We start from the raw sequence: 22590 nt of genomic DNA, 5'->3' as shown, positions 1-22590 counted from the left end.
ATCTTAAGTGTGAAACATATCACTCTGTTGTGAGAATTCTTTGAAGTCAAATTATTTTGAACTCTTAATAGTGCAGTCACAAGTTTTTTCTTATGAATGAAACTGCAAAAGCGTGATGGTAAGGCCAAGTACTGTTGGGATTTCAAGTACTGTAAGGTCTCTTAGCAGTCACCTACTGCGCTTCTGTTCTCTGAAAAAGTAGCAAAAGTTAAATGGTTACTCATGTTTTCTTACTGCTTCCTCCTCAAACCTTTAGGTGCTCAAAAGCAAGAATTCTACAGCTTCTTTAAAGGGTTCTACTCTGAATCTCTTGTTAAAAAGTAATCACAGAATCAGCAGACACTGTGAGTTGGAAGGGACCCTAAAAGTCATCTGGTTCCAACCCCTCTGCCATGGGCAGAGACACCTTCCACTAGACCAGGTTGCTTATTTTCTTCATTAGTAACACAGTTTTAATGCTGTATTTTTTTTAATGTATTTGAAGTCTGTTGTCATGCTGTCTTTTTCCCACACTGAAGTTGTTGTCTGAAGACATACAGTACTCGTAGCAAATCTGGCAATGTAAATCAGTTTAGTTACTGCAAATTTACTTTTGGTGAAACATTTCCAACTTTGAGTCTCTAAACTCACGGAGAGTGATCCATTAGTTGTAGAGCTCTGTAGGCGCAAGTAAGAAGGGAAACCTTTTGTCGATAGGCTGATGTTTATGGTGCATGTTTGTTACATCCGTTGAAAAACTGTTGAGCGATTGAGGTTGAAAATGGCTACAAATGCTGTTCTATTGTACTAGAGCGAGAATCAGTACTTTTTGATGTCTTTCAGTATCTTTTCTTATAAATAGATAATTTTATTTAATACATGGTTTGTGAATGTCATGAAATGACAGATTTAATATCCTGCCAGAATAAACTTTCAAGCATACAGTTACCCACATACACAAAACATAAAGATTTTTCTAGAAGAGCTGTTATCATGTGGTTCCTTGTTTCTTCTAAAATGCAGTCTAACATGTAGCTTATGTGTTGAGTCATAGGAGTTTCTTTTACCTTGAGCATCTTGTTGTGAAAATCTTCCCAAGAAACAAAATTCCTACTCCGTCACTGTGACCTGGTTTTTTTTCACTGTAATATACTTGTGAGGGACAGTAGATATATTTTAAATAGGTTCTTATAAAGCCAGTGGAGGATTTTGATAATTATATTTTCCTGTAAAATGCATTTAAAGTATTTTATTAAAAAGAAGCACAGCACATTTGTATACTAAGAGTAAGTTGTTGATCCATCAGAGTGTCCAATAACCTTGAAATATTTGTGAAGTTCTAAGACTGAATTTTATAACTTATTTTAAAGGACAAGAAAAGACTGTAGCATTTGGACTTCATATTGTTCTAGCCTGAAGCTGGCTGAGGTTTGGGCAGTTATTTGGACTGATTTACCAGGGGATCAAATGAAAAATCTCTTTTCCTGCTGGGAGGTCAGATGAATTATAATTTTCGTTAATACTGATGTAATAGGTTCAGTAAAAACTGAAACCAAAACAAAAGTTAAAATGAGGATTTTTGTTGTTGAAAACTGTGCTTTTCTGATGCCTTTCCTCTGAGAAATTAAAGGCTCTTTATACATTGCTGTGCTCTTTAGGGGCGGACAGAATGAAGCTGGTCAGAACACTTTAAAGGAATTGTAGCTAAAGTACAGGAACTCCTTCAGACATTTGGAACATGTAATGATTTTTTTTTCCCTGTCTCTGAGTGATCTTATACAGGTTGTCAGTGGTGGTTGTCATGATAAAAAAAAAACCCAAACCCAAATTAGATACTATTAGAAACACTTGTTTAAGCTGTGCACAAGATGTGAGATGTTGGAGCATGTCCAAAGTTCAGCAACGGAGCTGGTGAAGGGCCTAAAGCACAAGTGCAATGAGGAAAAGCTGAGGGCCTTGGGGGGTTTGTTCTGGAGAAGGGAAGGATCAGCGGGGACCTTATGGCTCTCTACAGCTACCTGAAAGGAGGTTGTAGTGAGGTGTGGTTGATCTCTTCTCCCAGGTGATAGGACAAGAGGAAACGGCCTCAAGCTGTGCCAGGGGAGGTTTAGACTGGAGATTAGAAACACTTTCTTCCCCAAAGGGTGGTCAGGCATTGGAACAGGCTGCTCAGGGCAGTGGAGGAGTCACTGTCCCTTGAAGTGTTCAAACACCATGTAGACGAGGCCCTCAGTGACATGGGTTAGTGGTGGCCTTGGCAGTGCTGGGGTAATGGTTGAACTTGATGATTTTAAAGCTGTTCTACAGGCTAGCTGATTCTAGGAATATATGTTGTAAACTCAATGGCAAAGTATATGGTCTTACTAACAATCACAGAGACTTTGTTTTGTTGTCTTCAGCTCTTATAGAAAAGAACAAGCTTTTTACTCATGAGTTTTACTCTGTTCATAAACTATCTTGAACTAAGAATTACCTTCTTGTTAAAATTTAACTGGCCTATGTCAAGTCTGTTTGAATTCCCATCAAGATTTGGCATAACCACATTCATTTCTAGAGTGGTGTGCACTGAAATTGGTGACAGTTGAGCCAAACAGAAGATGAATAAAGGAACAGAACTTTTTTTTTTTATTTTCTTGTTTTATGCTTTCCTTTTCCCTTATTTTCCTTTTGAAGTGTGAGGATAGCATTAATCCTGATAAACTATCTTAATATGACTTTGGCTTGACTTAACAGTTACAAGTTCACAGGTGTACTTAAGAACAGTAGGAGGCAGTGACTGAGCAGAGTAATACAGGCTAAGATTGACTTTTAATTTTAAATTAAAGCATCCTTTTTTTTACAAACACCAGGGAAAGGAGCCCTTGGAATCTATATTCAGTGCTGTTTCTGCTGTTGGCTTAGTGTGTTATGTTTAGCACACAGTTTGAGTTATCTGCCTTATTTTCTCATTTACTAAGAGCATGGGTAATAGAACTAAATTTCAGATACTGCATGTCATTTTATTTACCATCTATCGCTAAAATGCTTTTGCTTTCTGACAGAAGATGCTATGTGCATAGAAGATGTTGCCACTTCTGGTACTTGTCACTATACTGTTCTGTGATGTGGACTGTTTTATTACTACTCGAATTGCAGTAGCTTAGGTAAAAAAATCAAAAGCTCTTCTTAGAGGTATATATGCTCTTCATTAGGTATATATGTGGAATTTAGTCAGTATTCAGTGTCTGACTCACTTAGGCTTTGTCATAAAATTCCTAGCCTAATTTTTGATAGATTGTACAACCTGAATTTTAAAGGTACATAAAAAGTATACAAGAGAATCATTTGAAGCTTGGTTTGATAGGAAATTCAGTTAAGCAAAGCACTTTGGGGACAGACTAGGTGCTAGTCTATGAATGTTCTCTGTGTATCAGTGCATATTGTTTCTGTAGCTGGTTTGGAGGATAGCTATCTGTCTCACCTGAAACCAATAAAAAAATCCATGAACTCACTTGAACCTGTGCTTCTCTTCAGTAAAGGCTGCCAGGCATCTCAACTAAGCTCTTCTGAAGCTTGTCTTGAAAAGAAAGTAATTTCCTTACAGACCTGTGGTCAAGGTTGAATTTTCTCTCAGATAGTGAAATTCAGTGCTGTCCTTAATTCAGTTCTCTAAGAATATTGGATAATTATGTGATTAAAAATAACATCAGATTAAAGTTTGATGAACGGGAACACAAATGCAGTTGCTCTATGTTAGACACATTTTTTTAAAGGCATTTTTTCTTCTCTAAGCAGCTAAGCACTTTGTCTTTGAGGGGTTCATAGTCATGACAGTTTGAGGAATGAGTATGATATTTTCACTCTTTTTAAAGACAGAGCACAACCAGATTGGGCTGGCTATAATACAGCTTGACAGTTCCCTTACAACTTTTTTTTCAGAAGTTTGTCACATTAATGCTGACAGACAGATATTAGGCCAGGCAGCACTGGCTGTGGAGCCAACTATATTTTATATATTGGAAAATAAGTATAATTCAGTTTAGTTACGTTGTCACGCTTAAATAATAATTAAAAAAATCACAGAAGGCTTTGGGCTGTAGCACAGACTTAAATGCTGTGAAAAGACTAAATTGGATCTCTGTGTATGCTTGAACTGTCATGATGAGATTTATTTCCAGAATGATTTTAAATTGTGAGTGGTTGCCACTGGCTATAATTCCAGATGCTTCACAAGTCATAGTGACTCCATTATCTGTGTAAAATAAATTAGCTGTGGAGTCTCATGCTTCCCACAGAAGTGTGCAGAGAACTATTTAAACATTATTTGCTTGTCACATATGCAAGATTTTTTTGGTCTTAAGATTAGTTGGAAAATCTACTTACTTAGAGGGATTTTATATCCAAATTGGTAAAGTGTTTCTAGTGCTTTTAAAAATATTTTTTCTTTTTTCTTTTTTTTTTTTAAAGCTGCTGTGCTCGTGAATAGCAAGGCAATATCTGTCATATTTTATTAAATTGTGACTACAAATCTTAGATTGAGTCTGAGGCATAAGGTTATGGCTCATTACATACACTTGTTTATTCAACCACCAAATACTATATTAAGTCACACCGAAAATATTGAATTGAACCCTCAGACCTGTGACTTTGTCGATTCCCCTCACCCCAACATGTGTCCTTTTATCAAAATAATGTTTCGGAAAGAGGAAGAAGCTCAACAGAGAATAAGAATCTGCTTATAGATATTAGACCTCTCTGTGACTTATTCCTTTTCCTTAGTGCCTCTGACATGCGGTTCATTTATAAACCAGTGTTGTGCCTGGCAGCTGAAGGTGACTATCAGGCAATGAAACTGGGTCTTACTTGCCTCAGAAGGTGCAGATACTGAGAGATTTCCTCTTCTGGAGGTTGGTGGTTTAGAAAACACTTCCAATTTGTATAGAAAATCTCTTCCATATGAAACAGGTAAGAATTATTATTTCCATCCTCCAAAGAGATAGTCACTTAAAGCCACAGGGCAGAGTGAGTTTGTGAGATAAAGGCAGAAGAATGTCAAATAGTGCTTGATTTACTAGGTAACTTCCTGTGTTTCACAGGAAATTTCCATTAAAAAGAAAAAAAATCATGTTTCTGATGCTGTGCAGAGAAGATGCAATTACCTTGACAGAATGGTTCCTATGTTCCTTGGTATAGTTACAACTTAAGAAATAACTGCTTCCTCTTAAACAATAAAAGGTTCATAGAATAACTTCAATTAGAAGGGACCTAAGACATGATTAGGTCAGGTCTATTCTTCAGGGCAGCCCTAATTTCAAAATGAGGCCAGGCTGCTCAGGGCTGATGAACTTTCTATGAATGGAGAGTTCACAGCCTCTCCGGGAACCTGTTCCAGTACTTTACTCCTCTTACTATGAACATTGTGTTCTTACACACAGCTGGAATTTTCTGTGGGTGCAACTTCTGACTTTTGTCTCTTGCCTTATTCGGTGCGTGCCCCTGAGAAATGCTTTGTGCTGACTTCTATCTAACCCAACCCAGAAAACTGAAGGCAAGATCATGCAGATCATCCTGAGTATACTCTTGCTTTAGTGTTTCATTATGAGCCTAGGAAAATTCAGAGGAACATTTTGTGGGGCAGGACAAGAGTCTTTATATTTTTCTCCACTTCCACTGAAGAAGTATTACTATAAAAAGCAAGGATTTATTTTAGGAATGTCATTGTGAAAAGTTACATTAGAAGGCAGTGGAAAAAATCACGAAAGTTACAATAGAAGTGGGTTTTCTCAGCAAGATGCTGCAGGAGTGCTGAACTTGCAGCTTCAGTTTTGATAATGTGAGCAAGAAGCAGAACATAAGGGAGATGAAGAAATAGTGCCATCACAGAGTCGTCTGATAGTACGCTACTTGCAGCTCCTCATCAATGCAGTAGGTCATGAAAAACCTTTGGGTTGATTTTGGGTCCTTTTGTATTTTTATGCTTCTGTGGGTCATGTAATAACTTAGCTGTCAGAGATAGATTTTGGTTGTTTTTTTAAATACAGATGGAAGCCTAAGCCAAGCACATCACTGGAGGAACTGAAGTTTAAAAAACGAAGGAGATCTACAGTAAAATGGTGAGAATTAGTAAGTCCTCATCTTTGCAATTCTCTGAGATACCAGGCAAGTGCCAGGCATTGTTGATACAAGCACCACTTTTTTAATAGAATGTCATTTGATTTTTGAATGCATTTAAATGCCAGACATCTTCATGCTGTGAGTCACTGCTTCAAGTATTTGATCATTTAGTCAATCTTCTGCTGCATTATAATTTTATTGCATTCTGAGTTCTGGCTAAATTGTATCATCATAGTGTGATAGAATGATTTGGGTTGGAAGGGACCTTAAAGCTCACGTAGTTCCACCCCCCTGCCATGGGCAGGAATGCCTTCCACTAGAGCAGGTTGCTCCAAGCCCCGTCCAACTTGGCCTTGAACGCTGCCGGCGATGGGGTAGCCACAGCTTCTCTGTGCAACCTGTGCCAGTGCCTCACCACCCTTATCTAAGTATGAACTACCTTGTAGGTTCCCAGAATGGGCATTTACAAGCAAACATAATGAAGGCTCCACTGAGATCAGTTTGATTGCATCTGCTTCAAAGTTGTTCTTCCCTCAGTATTATGTAAACACTATTAGCAGATTCTTTAGAAAATTGACTTGCTGATCATATAAGTGGCAGGGCTGTTGGGAGCTGAAATGTATCCTTAACCTTGATCACGCTCCTGTAATTAAACTAAGGGGTTTTATAAGAACATAGTGAACAGTTGAGGATGCTTTTTTGGCTGTTGTTATTTTACTTTTAACATTTGACCATTTAGACTGGCTGCTGTATCTCTTTCCCTATTCCTGCAACCACAGCTGCATTGCCATTCTGTTGCTTTACCTTGCCATATCTCTGCAAACACAGCTCTGTAGCTGATGATCATTTTGTGTATGTGTGTGTGAGGCTTGGCCTTGGAATTATTTCCTGCAAGTTCTGCCTGGCCTGTTTTTGGGAAAGAAAAAAAACTTGGGAAGGTCTTGAGTCTGGGCATCCTTGCCTGATGCCACCTGCATTAGAAGAGCCCCTCCTCCCTTCTCCTGTCTCTTGCTGATCCAGCTGGGCTCCTGCTGTGCCCCTGGGAGGCAGGAAGCACACATCTGGCAGCATTCCTGCCTCCATCCCCACAGTGGGCTCCTTTCCATAGATGGCATTGGTAGGAGCCCACTGCTGAGTGGGTAATGAGGAATAAAATGCTGTGAGAAGAGGGGAAACGGGACTGTGGGAGGCAGGGGTTCAGGAAGAAAGATGTGAAGGAAAGAGCAAATGAGAGGAAGACAATGCATTTGTGAGCAAGGCACTAACAAGAGAGAAGACAGAGAACACAGAGTTCTTGTTTGGGAGACAGTTTGAAAAGAGAAGGCTCCTGAATCCAGAAGGTCTGGTTGAATTCAGGTGGCAGACATTTTTGGACAGCCTGTGTAATGAGTCTTCTGTGTGGGTATGGTGTAATATGTGACATGCTTGAACAGAGTCTTTTTTAGCAACAGAACCCAGATACCCTTATGTGTTTCCTGGATTCTGGTAAACATGCATAAATCACTGCTGATAGGAATGAAGAATGCTAGAGAGGGGAAAAGAAGTAGCTGCAGCAATGTGGGGAAATGGAAGAGAACCCTGTGTAAGGAGCATGAGAGGGAATGGAAGGTAATACTTCTCCCAAGCATGTATCAGCGTACCAGAAATGGAAAATGTCAAAACAATAACTTGTGACAACTTGTAGGAATCTTTGAAAGCTGAGGAATAGGATAAATTGTGGTGTGGTGATAGGGTTGGGAAGTTGCTTGGAGACAGCACTAGCCAACAGGCCAGTCTCTCATCCATGAATTTTGGCTTACTGATACTGAAAATAAAATCTTGTTCTCTTACCTCCTTCTTTGAAATGAATATTTTTTTGGTTTTATCTGTTCTGGTACATTTTCCTATCTGTTTATTACCCTTTTCCTGAATTTATTCTGCAAAAACATCTTGTTTATTCCTGGCTTTGGGATTATCATCTTTGTGCTGGCAACTAACAAAAAGTGCTTCAGTTTGTTTTGAGAATTATTTATGAAGAGGGGGCTTTGCAGCTTTAATGTGGCTGTGCCTTTCTCCTTGTATATGCCTCATACTGTAGGTTTGATGAGAAGAACAAGACAAGTAGAAATGTAGCAGGGGAGCACATTGCATGTAAAGTAGGGTAAAAGAGAAATTATTTGTAATTTTGAGGAAAAACAAGGACACAATGGTACTCCCTTTCACATCTATAGGTAGCCAGTAATACTGTCTCCAGCCAGAATTAATGTGTTATTGGTCCAATGTGACCAACTACCACCCTTTCTCCTGCCTTCTGGCCAGCATTTTGAATTAGGTCTTCCACCAACTCAGTTCTAGCCTGTCCCCAGTTGGGTGTGAAAAAAACTGTGTAGTGAAGAACTTGGCCTGTACAAGTAAAAGATGTACAAATCTGTAGTAACGAATCTGTGGTACAGAGGTAGTGAGAAATACATCTGAGTTATTTCTTTTCTTGTTGTGTTTTCTCAGTTGATATGGAGTTTAGTATAAAGAGAAGCAACAGTGCTGTGCCTTGTGCTGAAAGCAGATTTCCCCAGCCTCTCCTGAGCATGGATAGAGAATAATGCTGTTTTCTTCTTACCCTGGTTGCTTGAATGGATCTGCAAACCAGTTCATCTGCATTGGCCGCTGGCTGAATCAGAGGTCAAGACTAGCACATGCAGGGCTTTGGCTTAACTTTATACATCTGTTTGTTCAGTTTATCTGCAGATATGGTCTTCGTATGCTTTCCAGAAGAGAAGATCTCTGGTAGGATGTCCTTTCTTAGCTTGCTGAATGTGTGGCTATGACTGGGAATCCATGCTGTTATAGATTGTCTGCTTTTCAAGATACTCATGATTATCAGATCAACTAGTACCTAACTAACAAGTTCCAGCATTCATGATAGGACATGTCAATTTGTTGTCACTGGTGCTCTGTGATCTTTCGGTTTTGGTGTTGAACTGAAGAAATCGGAAGCAGTTAGGTACTGAAATGTGTAAGAGTTTTTGTTCTTGTTATCTAAATGGAAAAACCTGCTTTGTTTTAGAAAGAATCCACCTCAAACACTCCATTGCGTGTAGGAGGAGGAGACCATATGCAGGGCAGAATACTGGCGGAATGCTCATGTCAAAAATACAAGGAGTGTGGGAGATTTATACGCAGTTCCCTATTGCTGCAGAGATTCAACCTGTATTTCTCATAGCAGACAAAGGTGCATAGATTTTTGGGGCCTTTGGGCTGATGGAAAACATTGTCAAATCCTTGTAAGATTTTATGGTAGAAGATGAGCACTCATAAAACCACTTGGGAGTGCCAATTTTATATCTGCTGTCTCTGATTTAGACCCTGACATAGCTTCACTACTGACCTATATTGTCTCCAGACACAGGCATCCTGCTAAGTGAAATGCTCTCACCTTGAATAAAATTCTTAGAAAAAATAAGAGTTGTCCTGTTACCTCTGTAATCCCTTCAGTGAAATGTGTATTTATGCACAGTAGCATGATACCAGCAGTGGAACTGATGCTGTTATCCATGTTTCAAAAGAATTAGTATTTTGACGTTTTGATATTAGTATTCTGACGGTTCAGATTCTCTTGTGAGAGACAGAAGGCATGATTTTTTTAAGTAACTGAGGCAGAAGAATTATTTCTATCACGCTGAATGTAATTAAACTTAAATAATGCATCTCCATGTACATGCAAGCTTTTTTCTGTTCAGAACAATGTGGAATACTCACCAGTTCTGTTGCTAATTGAAAATGTGTTCTTTTTCTTAATATTGGTAACAGTTTGTATCACTTAAAAACCAGTTGAGGGGTATGTTTGATTCATACAATACTGCTACTTTCTCAATAGTTCCCCTGTACCGAATGCAGTAATGTAAGGTTTAAAAAAGGAAAAAGAATTGTGACAACAAAATGATGAGATCCTGTGGGGTGGGAGGGAAGCGTGGCAGTCTGGACTTACCTTAAAAATTCCTCCTCCGCTTGAGGTCTGTTTTGAAATGTGTTCTATCTGCAGGGGGCAAAACTATTAGCCTATTTAGAAACAGGCTCTGTACAGCTATATTAGCATCATCCCTCCTGCGCAGCTTGCTTGCTTGTCTTTCTTCTCTGAATAAACCGCAGTTTATATGCGTGCAGCTGGTTTTTGCCTGGCTGGATTTCAGCTGGTCTAGACTGGAAGGCAGTGAGTGGGTATGAAATTGTGGTACAAGCACACATAATCTCTGAACTCTGTACTTGGGAAATAGATGAGATATTTGTCTCTCTTCTGAAGGAGTGGGTTGATGTCTCTCAATTTCAGGATAACTGGGGAACATAGTTCAGTGACTGTGGTGAGCAAGTGAAATATGTGTCCAGAATCTTATTGTTAGATGGTAAAACTGTTTGTCCTTGTAGTTGGATGAAATGATTTCAAAAAGCCCGTTTCATAGCAGTTGTAGAAATCTGTCAATAGATGCTTGTCAGATCATCCTTCTGGGAACATTGTGTTCACAACAGAATTCTGCAGCTGCTGAGGTTTTCTTAGTGGATTTGTCAAAACTAGTAAATGAATTCTTTACCATTCAGAAACCAGGTTGCTTTTTCAAATTGTTGTCTGTAAGGTTGCAATAATAACCAGTAACTCACAGAGGTATAACTGTCCATTCGAAGCACTCAAAGCTCACTACAGTATGGTTGTATTCCTGAAGATAAATTTCTGTCTGCTTCACAATGTGGATGGAGTTTTTAGTTCTTATACTAGTAGATGGACTGTTTCAAGTGACTACCAAGTAATTCTTAGTGGTTTCTCCTGCACCTCTCTTCAGGGTTGGACATCTAATTTGGCATAGCTGAAAGAATAATACTGCTTTTGTCCATCTGTATAGGTGGTATTTGTTTTGTTTCATTTTCTTTTTCCTTATTTGTGTATTTTTTATTTATGCAGGGGAATATAATGGTGTAACTATACCAGTGCATTGTATATGTTTGTGTGTGTGTGTGCGCTCTAAGCAAGAGAGTTTTCCTAAAGGCTCAGATTTGGATTTTCATCAATATTTACTAACAGTGGTATATCTCTACATTTCCATAGGTAGATAGGAAAGCTTTTCTAATCTTGTTTGCAGAATGGAGATTATGTGTTTTTAAGTTTGGATATTGGAGTTTCTGTTGGAAAAGGCTTAGGATCTGACTTAAATGCTTCATAGAATCATAGAATGGTTTGGGTTGGAAGGGACCTTAAAGCTCACCCAGTTCCAACACCCTGCCATGGGCAGGGACGTCTTCCACTAGCCCAGGTTGCTCCAAGCCCCATCCAACCTGGCCTTAAACATCGCAGTAAAATTTTCATGGCTGTGAAGTTAGCCTAAGCTTCCAGTTAGAGCCTAACAAGTTTAAATCATGTTGGCCTAAATGTAACACCCTCTTACAGAAAAATGAACCTTAATAAAAAGATGAAAATAGGTGCTCAGGTATATGTTTGTACCACCTTGGATGGAACCATAAGAGCTTTGTTTCCTTTAGCAATGTGTTTGCATTTCTGTGTGGAGAGTTGTTCAGTGGTGGCAGCATATGGAATTCCAGTGAAGTAGAGCAGGGAAATGCCATACAATTCTTAGTGTGAAATCTGACAAACAGAACAATTTTCTACCCTTGAATGATTTAAAACTATTTGCAGTCTTAATCCAAAAAGGCACTGCTTAGAGCAATGCTCTGCTCTGGAGATGAACAACAAACAGTACAATAATCAGACAAATGCACAGTTTCACTTCTCATATGTTAGAAGTCTATTGACAGTATCCTTTTGTTTCCCCTAATATTTGATATGGTGCAGTAATCTGGAAGCTTTGGTTCTTTTGCCACCAATTCTGTAAATAATTTCTCTGAGCTTCATTTTTTCCCCTTATATAAAAAGTGAAAGTTATCTTTTCCTTGCATTTGTTAAGACCTTCATTGCCTTGAAGGGAGATTTATAACTGCAGGGCATTGTTCATTGTTACTGTTTTGTGGAGAATTAAAAAGTGTAAGAGTCAGAAAAGTAAATACACTGGGAAGAGATAGGGAAGAAAGGAATACCTTTCATGTCACTTTCCTCTCTGTACTTTATTTGGCTGTAGTGTTAAAGTTCTCATCAAAACCAGCATTTCAGACACATGGGCTTGGGAAACTATTGAATTACATGGCAGGTATGATGAAAACCAAGTTTTAAGCCTTTTTACGTTTTTAAATAGGACATGTTTAACAAAAGGATATAAACAAGGTATAAAATACAACAAAAGGGATAAAATTCTCTGGCTTCTGAGGCAGGTTGCCCATCTGTTCATACAATTTAAAATAGTCTTTCATGCTTGGTGCCATGAACCTCATCAGTTCAACCAGAAGAGAAAGAGGGAAGAGGAACCACCATCATGAACCAATGTTCACCAACCACATAGCTAAATTTCTTGTGCACACACATATCACATCAAGATAAGAATTAGGTAGCAAAAATTGTTCTCAGTCTGTCACTTTGTCAATGTCACTGTTCTCTGCATCTCTCTGTGGACTCCCCTTACTCCGTCGTGTCAAGGCAGTGATTTATCTTCCATTTCAGATTCTTTGTCATTCTTACCTGACTGACCTTCTATCTCACCTTTTATTAGTTGCTGCTTCTCTCAACAAATTCAGCATTTGCCCACCTTGCTTCAACGTGGTTCAACCATCATACATGTTCAGCACTTTTCCAAACATAGTAAATACGTAGCTGTTGCTGGACAGGCATGAAGTTTAGGAGCACAGAGTGTTCCTAACCTTGTCCAACTTCTGTCCACATGCTGACTTGCAGCCAGTGTATGAACTGCTGGTATGGGTGCTGGGAAAGTTGCCAGTGAGTGTGGAGGGGTAGGGAAATTGTTTAAATGAACCATTAAAGACAGTTTCTTCAAAATGGGATTGTGGTGCATTGACAGTGTGGTAGCAAGGAAACATATGTTAAATGTTACTGTTCTGTAATGTGGTTTGTGTGGTTGTCAACAAGTTCTGTTTTATCTTGTCTTTTCTGAGATGCCAATAAGCAGAGATATCCAACTTCTTTGCTGTCACTGAATTCACACCCACTCTGCTACCACCCTAAAACATCATATTGTTAATTAAAATATATTTCTGTGAGAACTCAGTGATTTCAAAAACATAAAGTGTCTCCCCTAAAAATGAGAGACCATAATTCATATCCACCATTAATAGGTGAAATTTTCAGCTGGATAGATGCATAAGCATAGGAAAAAACCCAAAATTCAGGTTCAATCTTGTGAACACTTCATTATTCAAAGCTGTTATTGTCTGGAAAGGTGAGCACAGAGTGCAGGTAATGCAAATTAATTTTATAAATATAATTGCAATTATAGCTGTACTGAAACATACGTTGTTATCACAATCTCATCTGTTTGGTATGTGCTGAAACTGGGGCAAGCTTCTAGCTGACTTACACTTGGAGTTTTGAGATTTGCAGATGGTGTGAATCATCAGGAAATACAAACAGTGTTTTTATAAACCTTTAGTTTCATTAGGTGGATAACACCCACAAGTGCACTTCTGTAAACAGACAAAAGTATGGCTAGCACAGTGGCAGAACAAACTTCCTGCAGTGTTGTGCAATGTGGAATCACAGGGAAAGCTCTGTAAGTCAGAAGGTAGTTCAACATCCATGGCCTTGTCAATCCTTGGGCACGTTCTGCAGTAATCGTATTGTTCAACCTGATGCTTTTTTCTTCTGATTTAGCTTTGCAAATAGAGAACCTGGTGATTTTATTCCTTGAAGTTCCTAGATAAATGCTCTCGCAGCTCAGAAATCCAACTGTAACCTGGGCTGCATCAAAAGGAGGGTGACCAGCAGGTCGAAGGAGGTGGTCCTGCCCCTCTACTCTGCTCTCGTGAGACCTCACTTGGAGTATTGTGCGCAGTTCTGGTGTCCTCAACATAAAAAGAACATGGAACTGTTGGAACAAGTACAGAGGAGGGCCACGAGGATAATCAGGGGGCTGGAGCACCTCCTACATGAAGACAGGTTGAGAAAGTTGAGGCTGTTCGGCCTGGAGAAGAGAAGGCTGCGTGGAGACCTCATAGCAGCCTTCCAGTATCTGAAGGGGGCCTACAAGGATGCTGGGGATGGACTGTTCATCAGGGACTGTAGTGACAGGACAAGGGGTAATGGGTTAAAACTTAAACAGGGGAAGTTTAGATTGGATACAAGGAAGAAGTTCTTTACTGTGAGGCAATGGAATGGGTTGCATAGGGAAGTTGTGAATGTTCCATCCCTGGCAGTGTTCAAGGCCGGGTTGGACAGAGCCTTGGTAACATAGTTTAGTGTGAGGTGTCCCTGCCAGTGGCAGAGGAGTTGGAACTAGATGATCTTAAGGTCCTTTCCAACCCTAACTACTTTATGGTTCTTTGATTTTAAATAGCAAATGATTCTTACTCTCTTTCAATGAAGCTGTGTACAATGTTAATATTTACTAATAGAAATAAGTTTCTCCTCTGCTTAAGATCAGTCCCTGGCACATGTTTCCAAATGCTGTCTGTTTAGCTTTATGACTAGAGGCTTGTCATTTTTCTTTGAAACAGTCTCTTTATTGCGTGTCCTTTGGAGAGATGAGGTCACTGATGTCCATGCCCATGTATGTTTTGTAGTCTTAATTGCCATCCTGGATCAAATTAGGTAACTAAAATATATCAAATGATTTGTAAAATACGTTCAATTATGAAGGTGAATCACCAGGGAATGCAAACAGTGTTTTTTATAAACCTTTAGTTTTATTAGGTGGATAAATAATTTGTATGGTGAAGTGCTTTGACTGGGATCTGTTATATTGTTTGCGTCCAAATGAATTGCTCTGTCAAGATACTGACAAGTGTGGCAGTTTCAGAGGTGAAACAGACCTTGAGCATACCTGGATGGCATTTCAGGGCATTCAGCAACTCTGAGCAGCTGATGTATAGGAAACAGGTAGCTATACTGCATCCAACTGAAATGGAAACAGGCAGAAGATTGTTTCTCCAGAGTATGGCCAGAACACTGTACCTCCTATGAAAGCACTATGAAATACTCGATGGAGGCAAGTAGTTTTTTGGTTTTTGTGAGGGAAAAATGACAACTCTGGCCAGCCCTAGGCCATTAACTGCTGCAGAAGGCTGGTTGTAATTGAAAGTGGAAGATGCTTCCTAATTAATGATGTAAACCACACTGCAGCACAACCCAGCCTGATTTTCAGTAATACAGTATAATTTGTTGCACAGTTATGTATTGTGTTGTCAGCAACTGCCAATCTTAAGAAGCTACGTCTTTCTCAATTGCAGCCTTAGAATGAGGACACTCAACATTGTGAGATTAAAAAAATAAAAACCAAAACAAAATGCAAAAAAAAAAACCCCACAATAAAACATGCCCCCCCACACTTTGTGTATTTCTTTACATTCCTTTTAGTTGTGAGCCTGCCTAACTTTACCCTTTAAAGTTTTTCACTGTGACTGAGAAATAGGAATGCACTTTTTCATAAGTGAAAATAGATACCTTCATGTCATCACTCGATTTCTATTGCTGCAGATTTAACAAAACATAAACTATTATGGACCTTTTATGAAATAATATATTAAAACTGAGGAGGATTTGTTTCTGTCAGACTTCTTCCAGAGAGGCACTGGAACTTTTAATCAAAATCTTTCCTGCAGTCATGTGTGCTTGGTAGCACACATTAGTCTGTTTCTTGCAGGTGTAGTGGGAATGTCTCTTAGCATTGTCATAATCTGCAGGCATCCCCAGAGGTTTGTCTATGAGACTACAGTATTTACAGTTACTGGTATAGTATTTACATTTACATGAAAATAATATGCTTAATACTGTCAGATTTATTTCAGTGTGCTTAAATATAATGCAAGTATAGCATAAAATAAATTGCATGCCAGCAAATTTAGAGTAGGGTTTTGACTACTAAGTTGGGAGTGCTCGCAAAAAAAGAGAAAGCAGAAAAATTGGGAAATGTAAATATGTAGTTTGAGTCTAATCTCTTTCCAAAGCTGCCATTTAGGGTTTCTTCAAGACTTAGCTGCAATAGTTCAGGCTAGCTCAACAGAGCTCTGCCTTAATGATTTTGTCTTTCAGAGAAACCTATCTCTTCATCTAAACACGCTTCAGGGTTATCATCCTGTCAGTGTTCAGTGAATCTTCAGAGGCTTTTCTGGACTTGTTGAAGGGGATCCATCTTTGGATTTCAACATTTGAGTTCCCCATCTTGTTGTCTCAGACAAGTCTTCCCTCACAAGCTGGATATTGCATTGGCTCTCATTTCATTATTATCTCAAACTCCTAGTTGCTGTTCCTGACTACCAAAAAGAAGAGCACAGCACATTTCAGCTCATCTCTACATTCACAACAGAAGGAAAAGCTGGTACCACTGTACATTATTACAAGTAGTCATCTCTCAAAGCTCGTAACAGTTTTCTGTCTTAAAGCTACATGTGTAAGTACCAGCGCAGTTAGGTGAAGAGAATTCAAGGGAGATGCACAGGATCCGTAAGTAAATCAGTGGCAAAGCTAGAAACAGAGGCAGCTCTCTTAACTAAGTCACAGGGCCATCCTTCTCCCTTGCTCTCAGTGCTGATCTTGATGCCCAAGTACAAACAGAAGTACGTGCATCTGACTCAAATGGATGTTGCCCTCAACAGCTGGCCCAGCTTGAGAGTATGAAAGCCTGTTCAAAAGGTATTAAATAGAGGTATCATGAACCTTACTCTTCACAATTGTACTCCAACCCCCTCAAAGTTTCTGTTATTTGCTGATTTATCTTAGTCTAAGCATCTGTTGCAGATCTGATTCCTAACTTGTAGAGATAGTGCATCCATATGGAGAAGTGCTTCACTTATAATCACATTTTATAGTTCCCTTTGTGGCCTATTCTGGCACTTTGACTTGCCATGGTTGCATAAATTCAATTCTGTAGAGTGCTTTTGTAAAATGCCACACTTTTGATTTTAAATATGCTTCAGTGCAATGAATGCAGCATTCGAGTGGTGCTTAGAGTTGCGGATTGTAGCTCCAGGTTTTATTCTCAAGCCTCTTACCAGATTATTATATAAATCATGGATAGGCTTTGTGCTCCTGCATTCCATATCTGTAAAATGAGCATGCTTTATGCAGCAGGCCTGTGTTGATACCCAGCTGGGTATTTTTTGGACAGCTAAGCAAAAGGCATGCTGTAACATGTCATAGAGCAGTTGTTGTGCTTGTATGTTAATTACGTGATTGCTACCTTGTACTTCATCTTTTCTTTTTTGTACTGAGAACAAATACTTTACTGGTTGTGAATTGTCTAAGAAGGAATCACAGTTTTAACATCTCTTTATGTGGTGCCTGTCATAGTGGGCTTTCATTCTTTGGGTAGAGCAAGCAGAAGAAAAGGTATTACTAGAATACAAACATAACATTAAGATTGTGCTTTGAGATCTCTGAATGAAATATGCTGAGGGTTATTACAGCTGTTTTCTTCCAAGAAAACATTATCAAATATTATTATTTTTATGGACACTTTTATCTGCTGTACTTTAAAAGCAGACAGCAATTACCAGCTTGTCTCAATCCATCAGTCAGTGGAGAAAACTAAAGGACATGAGCAAAGGACTTCTCTCCATCAATGAGGTCTGAAGTCAGATTCTAAAACCTGCAGGATTTAGGAAGGATGTTTTCCTGTGGAGTGGTTTACCTTTTGAGGAGATTGCTTCTTAACAAATAGCAGCTTAATAATAATTAAATTGATACTAATTCAGATTTACTATCTGAAGTACATTTAACAAGTAATGAAAAGGAGTTGTTTATGTATTAAACCTGGAATAGCACACCTGATCCATCTCTCTGTTTTAGACAGCTAATGACGTTTTCCATCAAGTCTGGAGATGTATTCATTTGTAGGATAGTTTATTTGAAAGTTTGAGAAAAGAATTCTAGTTGATATGAGGGAAGAAATCTGGAAAGCAATGATGCTGGAAAGGCTGCAGATACGATTTTACAGTGATAGTAACAGATTCCGTGTGTTATATGCAGGAGTATCCTGTGTTTTGTTTTAACTAGTTAGTTCTGAAAGGAGCTTGTTGGGGAAGTTAGTTTCCAGTATGTTTTCTGGAAAGAGAGGAAGGGATACAATGCATCTAACTAGTCCCTAAAGGAAAAAGAAGTGTTTGACTGAGCATTCATTATAATACTTGAAAAATTGTTTTTCAGATAATTGCCTTTGATGAACTCCGGACAGACTTCAAAAACCCAATAGACCAGTGCAACCCAGTCCATGCGGTGAGTACAACCAGTGGCTGTTGTTTAAAGAAAGGGAGATGCAATGAGCTATCAGTGAAAGTATGAATGGAAATGCACATACAGTTTGTTGTGAAGTCAAGTGTAGTTTGGAAAATTAATTGATTGGGCCAGTCTTAGGAAGCCAGATGGCAACTCTCTATGCTGATAGCCTTTCTTTTTGCTGAAAGAGGCAGGAAAGTAATTTGAAAGTTCAAATTTAAAGGATATATGTGATACTAGTGTCTTCTTTTTTCATTCTGTGGCACAACTTTTCCTTTTTGTAATCATTTGCTTTCTCTGTTCAAGCATGGGATGACCACCTTTTCCCATACTGTCTGTATCAATGGGTCAAAAGCTTAAAGGAATTTGATAAGAAGCACATTCCTAGACCTCTCTGTCCCTTAGCAGGTTCTAAATTCTCTGCTTTAAGAGTAAATAACACTTTCTGCTGCATCTGCTATGGAAAAGGTTAAATACCACCTTGGGACTATAAACTCAGTTTTGCCTAATGAACCAAAATGCAGCCCAGATTTAAGCATATGAAAATTTCTCTGTTAATTAAAGCTGTAATCTGAAGTGATTTTAGCTGACTACAGTTAAACGTGCATAAAATCTGTACTACCAGCACTGAGAGCAGAACTTAGCTCTCTGTCATCTCAGTGGGAATTACAGTGATTACGACAGGTGCTGAATTTGATCTCTACAGAGCACCAAGTTATTTAATTTACTCCAAATGATAGCAAAATTCAGTAGCTACTACTTTGCCATTTAACCTTGTTTCATAACTCAGCAGAGGATTTGTGGTATTCCTTAGACAGTTGATGATTTTAACCATGATATTTACAAAATCTTCGATTTAAAAGACTTGTCTACAGTTCACTAACAAGCAAAGAATGAGAGCAGAAGAAAGAAAGTATATGAAGAAATTGTATAGAGGACTAAATTGGAAGTAATCTGGTTTTGAATTCACTTTATCTGTTTTTTATTTCCCATCTTGAGAACTGCACACAAGAAAAAGGTATTTATATGTACCAAACTCCAGTAATTTGTTCTCTTCCTAAAATTTGTAAGATGTTTCCTGGAGATAATTTTCTCTTGTTTTAAAATATTAATAGAATGGGTCTCCAGGAGAAAATAAAAATAATAAATCTGTTTCAGTCATATTAGTGATGTGATCAAAAAGTTTATTGTAGAGATTCCAGTAAACACAGGAAAGTGTTCAGTGATCAGTTGACATATTTGACTCTCTTCTATGAAACTTGCTGTAATAACTCAAGCAATAGTCTCAGATTGCTTGCTTCTGCACAGTATACATGTTAATGACTTATATTGACATGAAAGAAAGACTTTAAGCAGGTATTTCTTACACTTTATCGAAGATGTATTTTCCATTTTCCCTGTGCATAGTTGCTCATGTCCATATTCCATTTATTTGGTGGGGTAGTTTTCTTCTGTGCACTGTAAGTATGTCTGTTGTTTACTTACGTACCTTCCACAACATTTTCGTGACAGTCTTTTAGACAAGAGAAGACTTGATTATGGAGAAATTACAGCCAAAAAACAATGGCAGCATTGAGAATTTAATTCAGATTTCCTAATTCACACTCTCTTACCTACAGTTCAAAGACAAACTTCCAACTTCTCCAAGACCAGCTGCAGTTAGGCATCTATCTTCTAAAGGGAAGTGAGAGAATTATCTTCTCCACTTACCTCCTACTAAACGCAAGAAGTTTTCTGCAGCTTCACAGGCACATCCACACAAGTCTGTTCACATGTTTGTAACCATAAGTCTCAAATTTCTTAGTCTCTTTTAGATCACAGACATCAGAGAGAGGCACAATATTTGGTGCCTGTCAAGCTGCCACTGTCTCGTTGTCTTTCCAAAATTATACTGGTTTTATTTTTTTAATGGCTTAAACTTGGGGTTAGGAAAGGAAAAGAGACATTTCTTTGGAAAATAGAAATGAAACTCCAACTTAGAGCAAATTTAAAACATTTGTAAAGCAAAAAGCTTAGGGAGACTTGGCTTTCTCACATGGTATTTTACATTACCTGCTTAAAAAAGGTCATCGTGCAGAATATCTTTTTCCATGTCTAAATGAAAATATTACCAGATGGTTACACTGCAGAAGGCAGAATGGGGTTTTTGTCCTCAGAAAACTAACAGTAGAATTTTTCACAGTAACTCCAGTGATGGGTTATGCAGAATGAAATCTGATTTTACTAGTGAATTCCTCATTTTGAGCCATTTAAAGGAAAACCTGCCTTTGGCTTCTTTCTGTGACTCAAGCTTAGAGCATTTTGAGTCAGTGCTTTATTACAGTGACTTACAAGTTTTATGAATGCATCTGTTGTTTAAAGTGGCCTTTCTAGGATATTTCAGTTATTATTGACTAATGGGTTAAATTCAGACACCTGCTTAGTGATAGAAGAAGGACTGCCATACTACCTTGGTGCTTGTTTTTCCTATTCAGGATTATCTTGAAGCCTGAGGTTGGGTATGTGAAAATGCAAGAACAAGTCTCTGTGGTATAGATTGGCACCACTGGATAGAGCCAAAAATATTGACTTAAAAAGAACTTACAGCCTCTGGCTCAAGGCTAACATGGACTTGAATCCTCAGTTTATATTGTTACACCCAGTAACAGATTTAAAAATGACTTTGAAATTTTAGATCATTTGGCTTGGAAGCAGTAGGTGAGAAGCAAATGCTAATGTTTCAGAGTAATTGCTTCCCTGCAGCCATTAATTATGATCTTGACCCATTGTAATTGAGAACACAAGAGAATCTCCTCCTTTTCTTGCACTTTTTTGACAGAGAGAGCGGCTGAGAAATATTGAGCGTATTTGCTTCCTCCTGCGAAAGGTGAGTATAAACTGGCCTAGGATTTGTGAAGTTTATGAGAATTAAAGCCATCCAGTAGCAACATGTATTCATTTTCTCTTTGATCCTCACGCTCCATTGACGAAAGGCTGGATTCTGCTGCAGAAGTGGGAATCAAGGTGACCTTGTAAGAACAGAGTAAGACAAATTATGAGAGGTTAACATAATAGAGGATTTCTGGATAAGAACTGAAACTTCAGGACATCAGCCCATTCATTTTGGAACATGGTTTTTGAAGGCAGTGAATCATTTTGCAATTGCAGCTTGAGGTGCTTTTATAGCCTTATCAATTGAGATTGTTGTAGTACAGGTTTCAGAAATACCCCTTTTTTTTCTTTTTATTTAACAATGGGTTACTATTTATAACCTAAGCATTTTATTAGCTACATATTTAATGTTTAAGGGCTTTAATTGGCTTACTAGAAAAGTTGATACGCTATTTATTTTGACACAGGAGTGCCTCAGTTTTGAGGGATTTAAAGGAGCTTATAAATTGTAGGATTGATTATATCATGTGTTACTCATCTGTACCTTGAAAGAGGGTTTCCATAAACATTCATTATTCTGGCTCTCCCCTGTTGAAGTTGAAATAATCATAGTTCCAAACTATTTTATTCTCTATATTCATGTTTCTGTAAATTGCCTTCTGCAGAGTAGTAATGAAGCCACCTAAATTATTTTGCATTTTTGCCTGAAAAGGTCATCACTGCAGTGTGGACTGCTGACTGCGTCCTAATCAAGCTAAGAGCTAAATCCAGATGTGGTTTTAGGAAACTGATGACCTGCCTCATCCTTAGAGGTTTTGGGAAAGCCAGTGCTAGGTTGTATTGGTTTGGAGTGATTCCAAAGGCTGTGTCTGCATGCAGAATCTAGGAAGTGTCTTTCTCTGATCAGTCAGAACTGGAGTCATTCCTGTTTGGCACCATTGTGAGCATGTGACTGTTAGAGGCCTGTTTATGACAATAGGGATATGAAAATAAAATATCACCAATAGCTTTCTATTTTATCAAATAGCCAGCCAACTTCAAGCAGTGTCCCAGTTACTTTGACATAAAGCAACTGGTGAGTGGTAATGTATTAATAAATGTGAGCCCCATGGGAATGCCTTGCCTGCATCACTGTTTAATTTTTATTGAGCCTCAGCCTCACTGTGAACAGCATTTTGGCTAATTATAGGCTCTGTATTCGTAAGGGATTGGCTTGCTTCTCGTTCACTTAAGCAGTTTGTTGATTCAGCCTCTTCAAAGTTTTTTTCTGGGACACATTTGTTTTAATTGAGAGATTAAATGCAAGAAGAGGAAGGTGCAATAATTACAGAGATTTGTAGTCTTCAAATCTGACA

At 38.5% G+C, this 22590-nt stretch overlaps 1 protein-coding gene across 2 annotated transcripts in view; it reads left to right on the top strand.

Moving 5' to 3' along the window:
• Nucleotides 1-22590, top strand: part of CNIH3 (cornichon family AMPA receptor auxiliary protein 3) — a gene marked incomplete at both ends in the record, with an annotated part of 42573 nt that overhangs the window by 1076 nt on the left and 18907 nt on the right. Inside the window, 2 exons of one of the 2 annotated variants that reach the window (XM_080615623.1) lie at nucleotides 18296-18364; nucleotides 21183-21230. In XM_080615623.1, the coding sequence (XP_080471749.1) occupies nucleotides 18296-18364; nucleotides 21183-21230 (117 nt within the window). The remainder of the gene's footprint in view (nucleotides 1-18295; nucleotides 18365-21182; nucleotides 21231-22590) is intronic. The other variant, XM_080615624.1, reaches the window with a different exon arrangement.

The sequence above is a fragment of the Psittacula echo genome, assembly GCF_963264785.1.
Source record: "Psittacula echo genome assembly, chromosome: 4".
In the NCBI taxonomy this organism is placed as follows: Eukaryota; Metazoa; Chordata; class Aves; order Psittaciformes; family Psittacidae; genus Psittacula; species Psittacula echo.
This window is presented reverse-complemented; position numbering and strand designations above follow the sequence as displayed.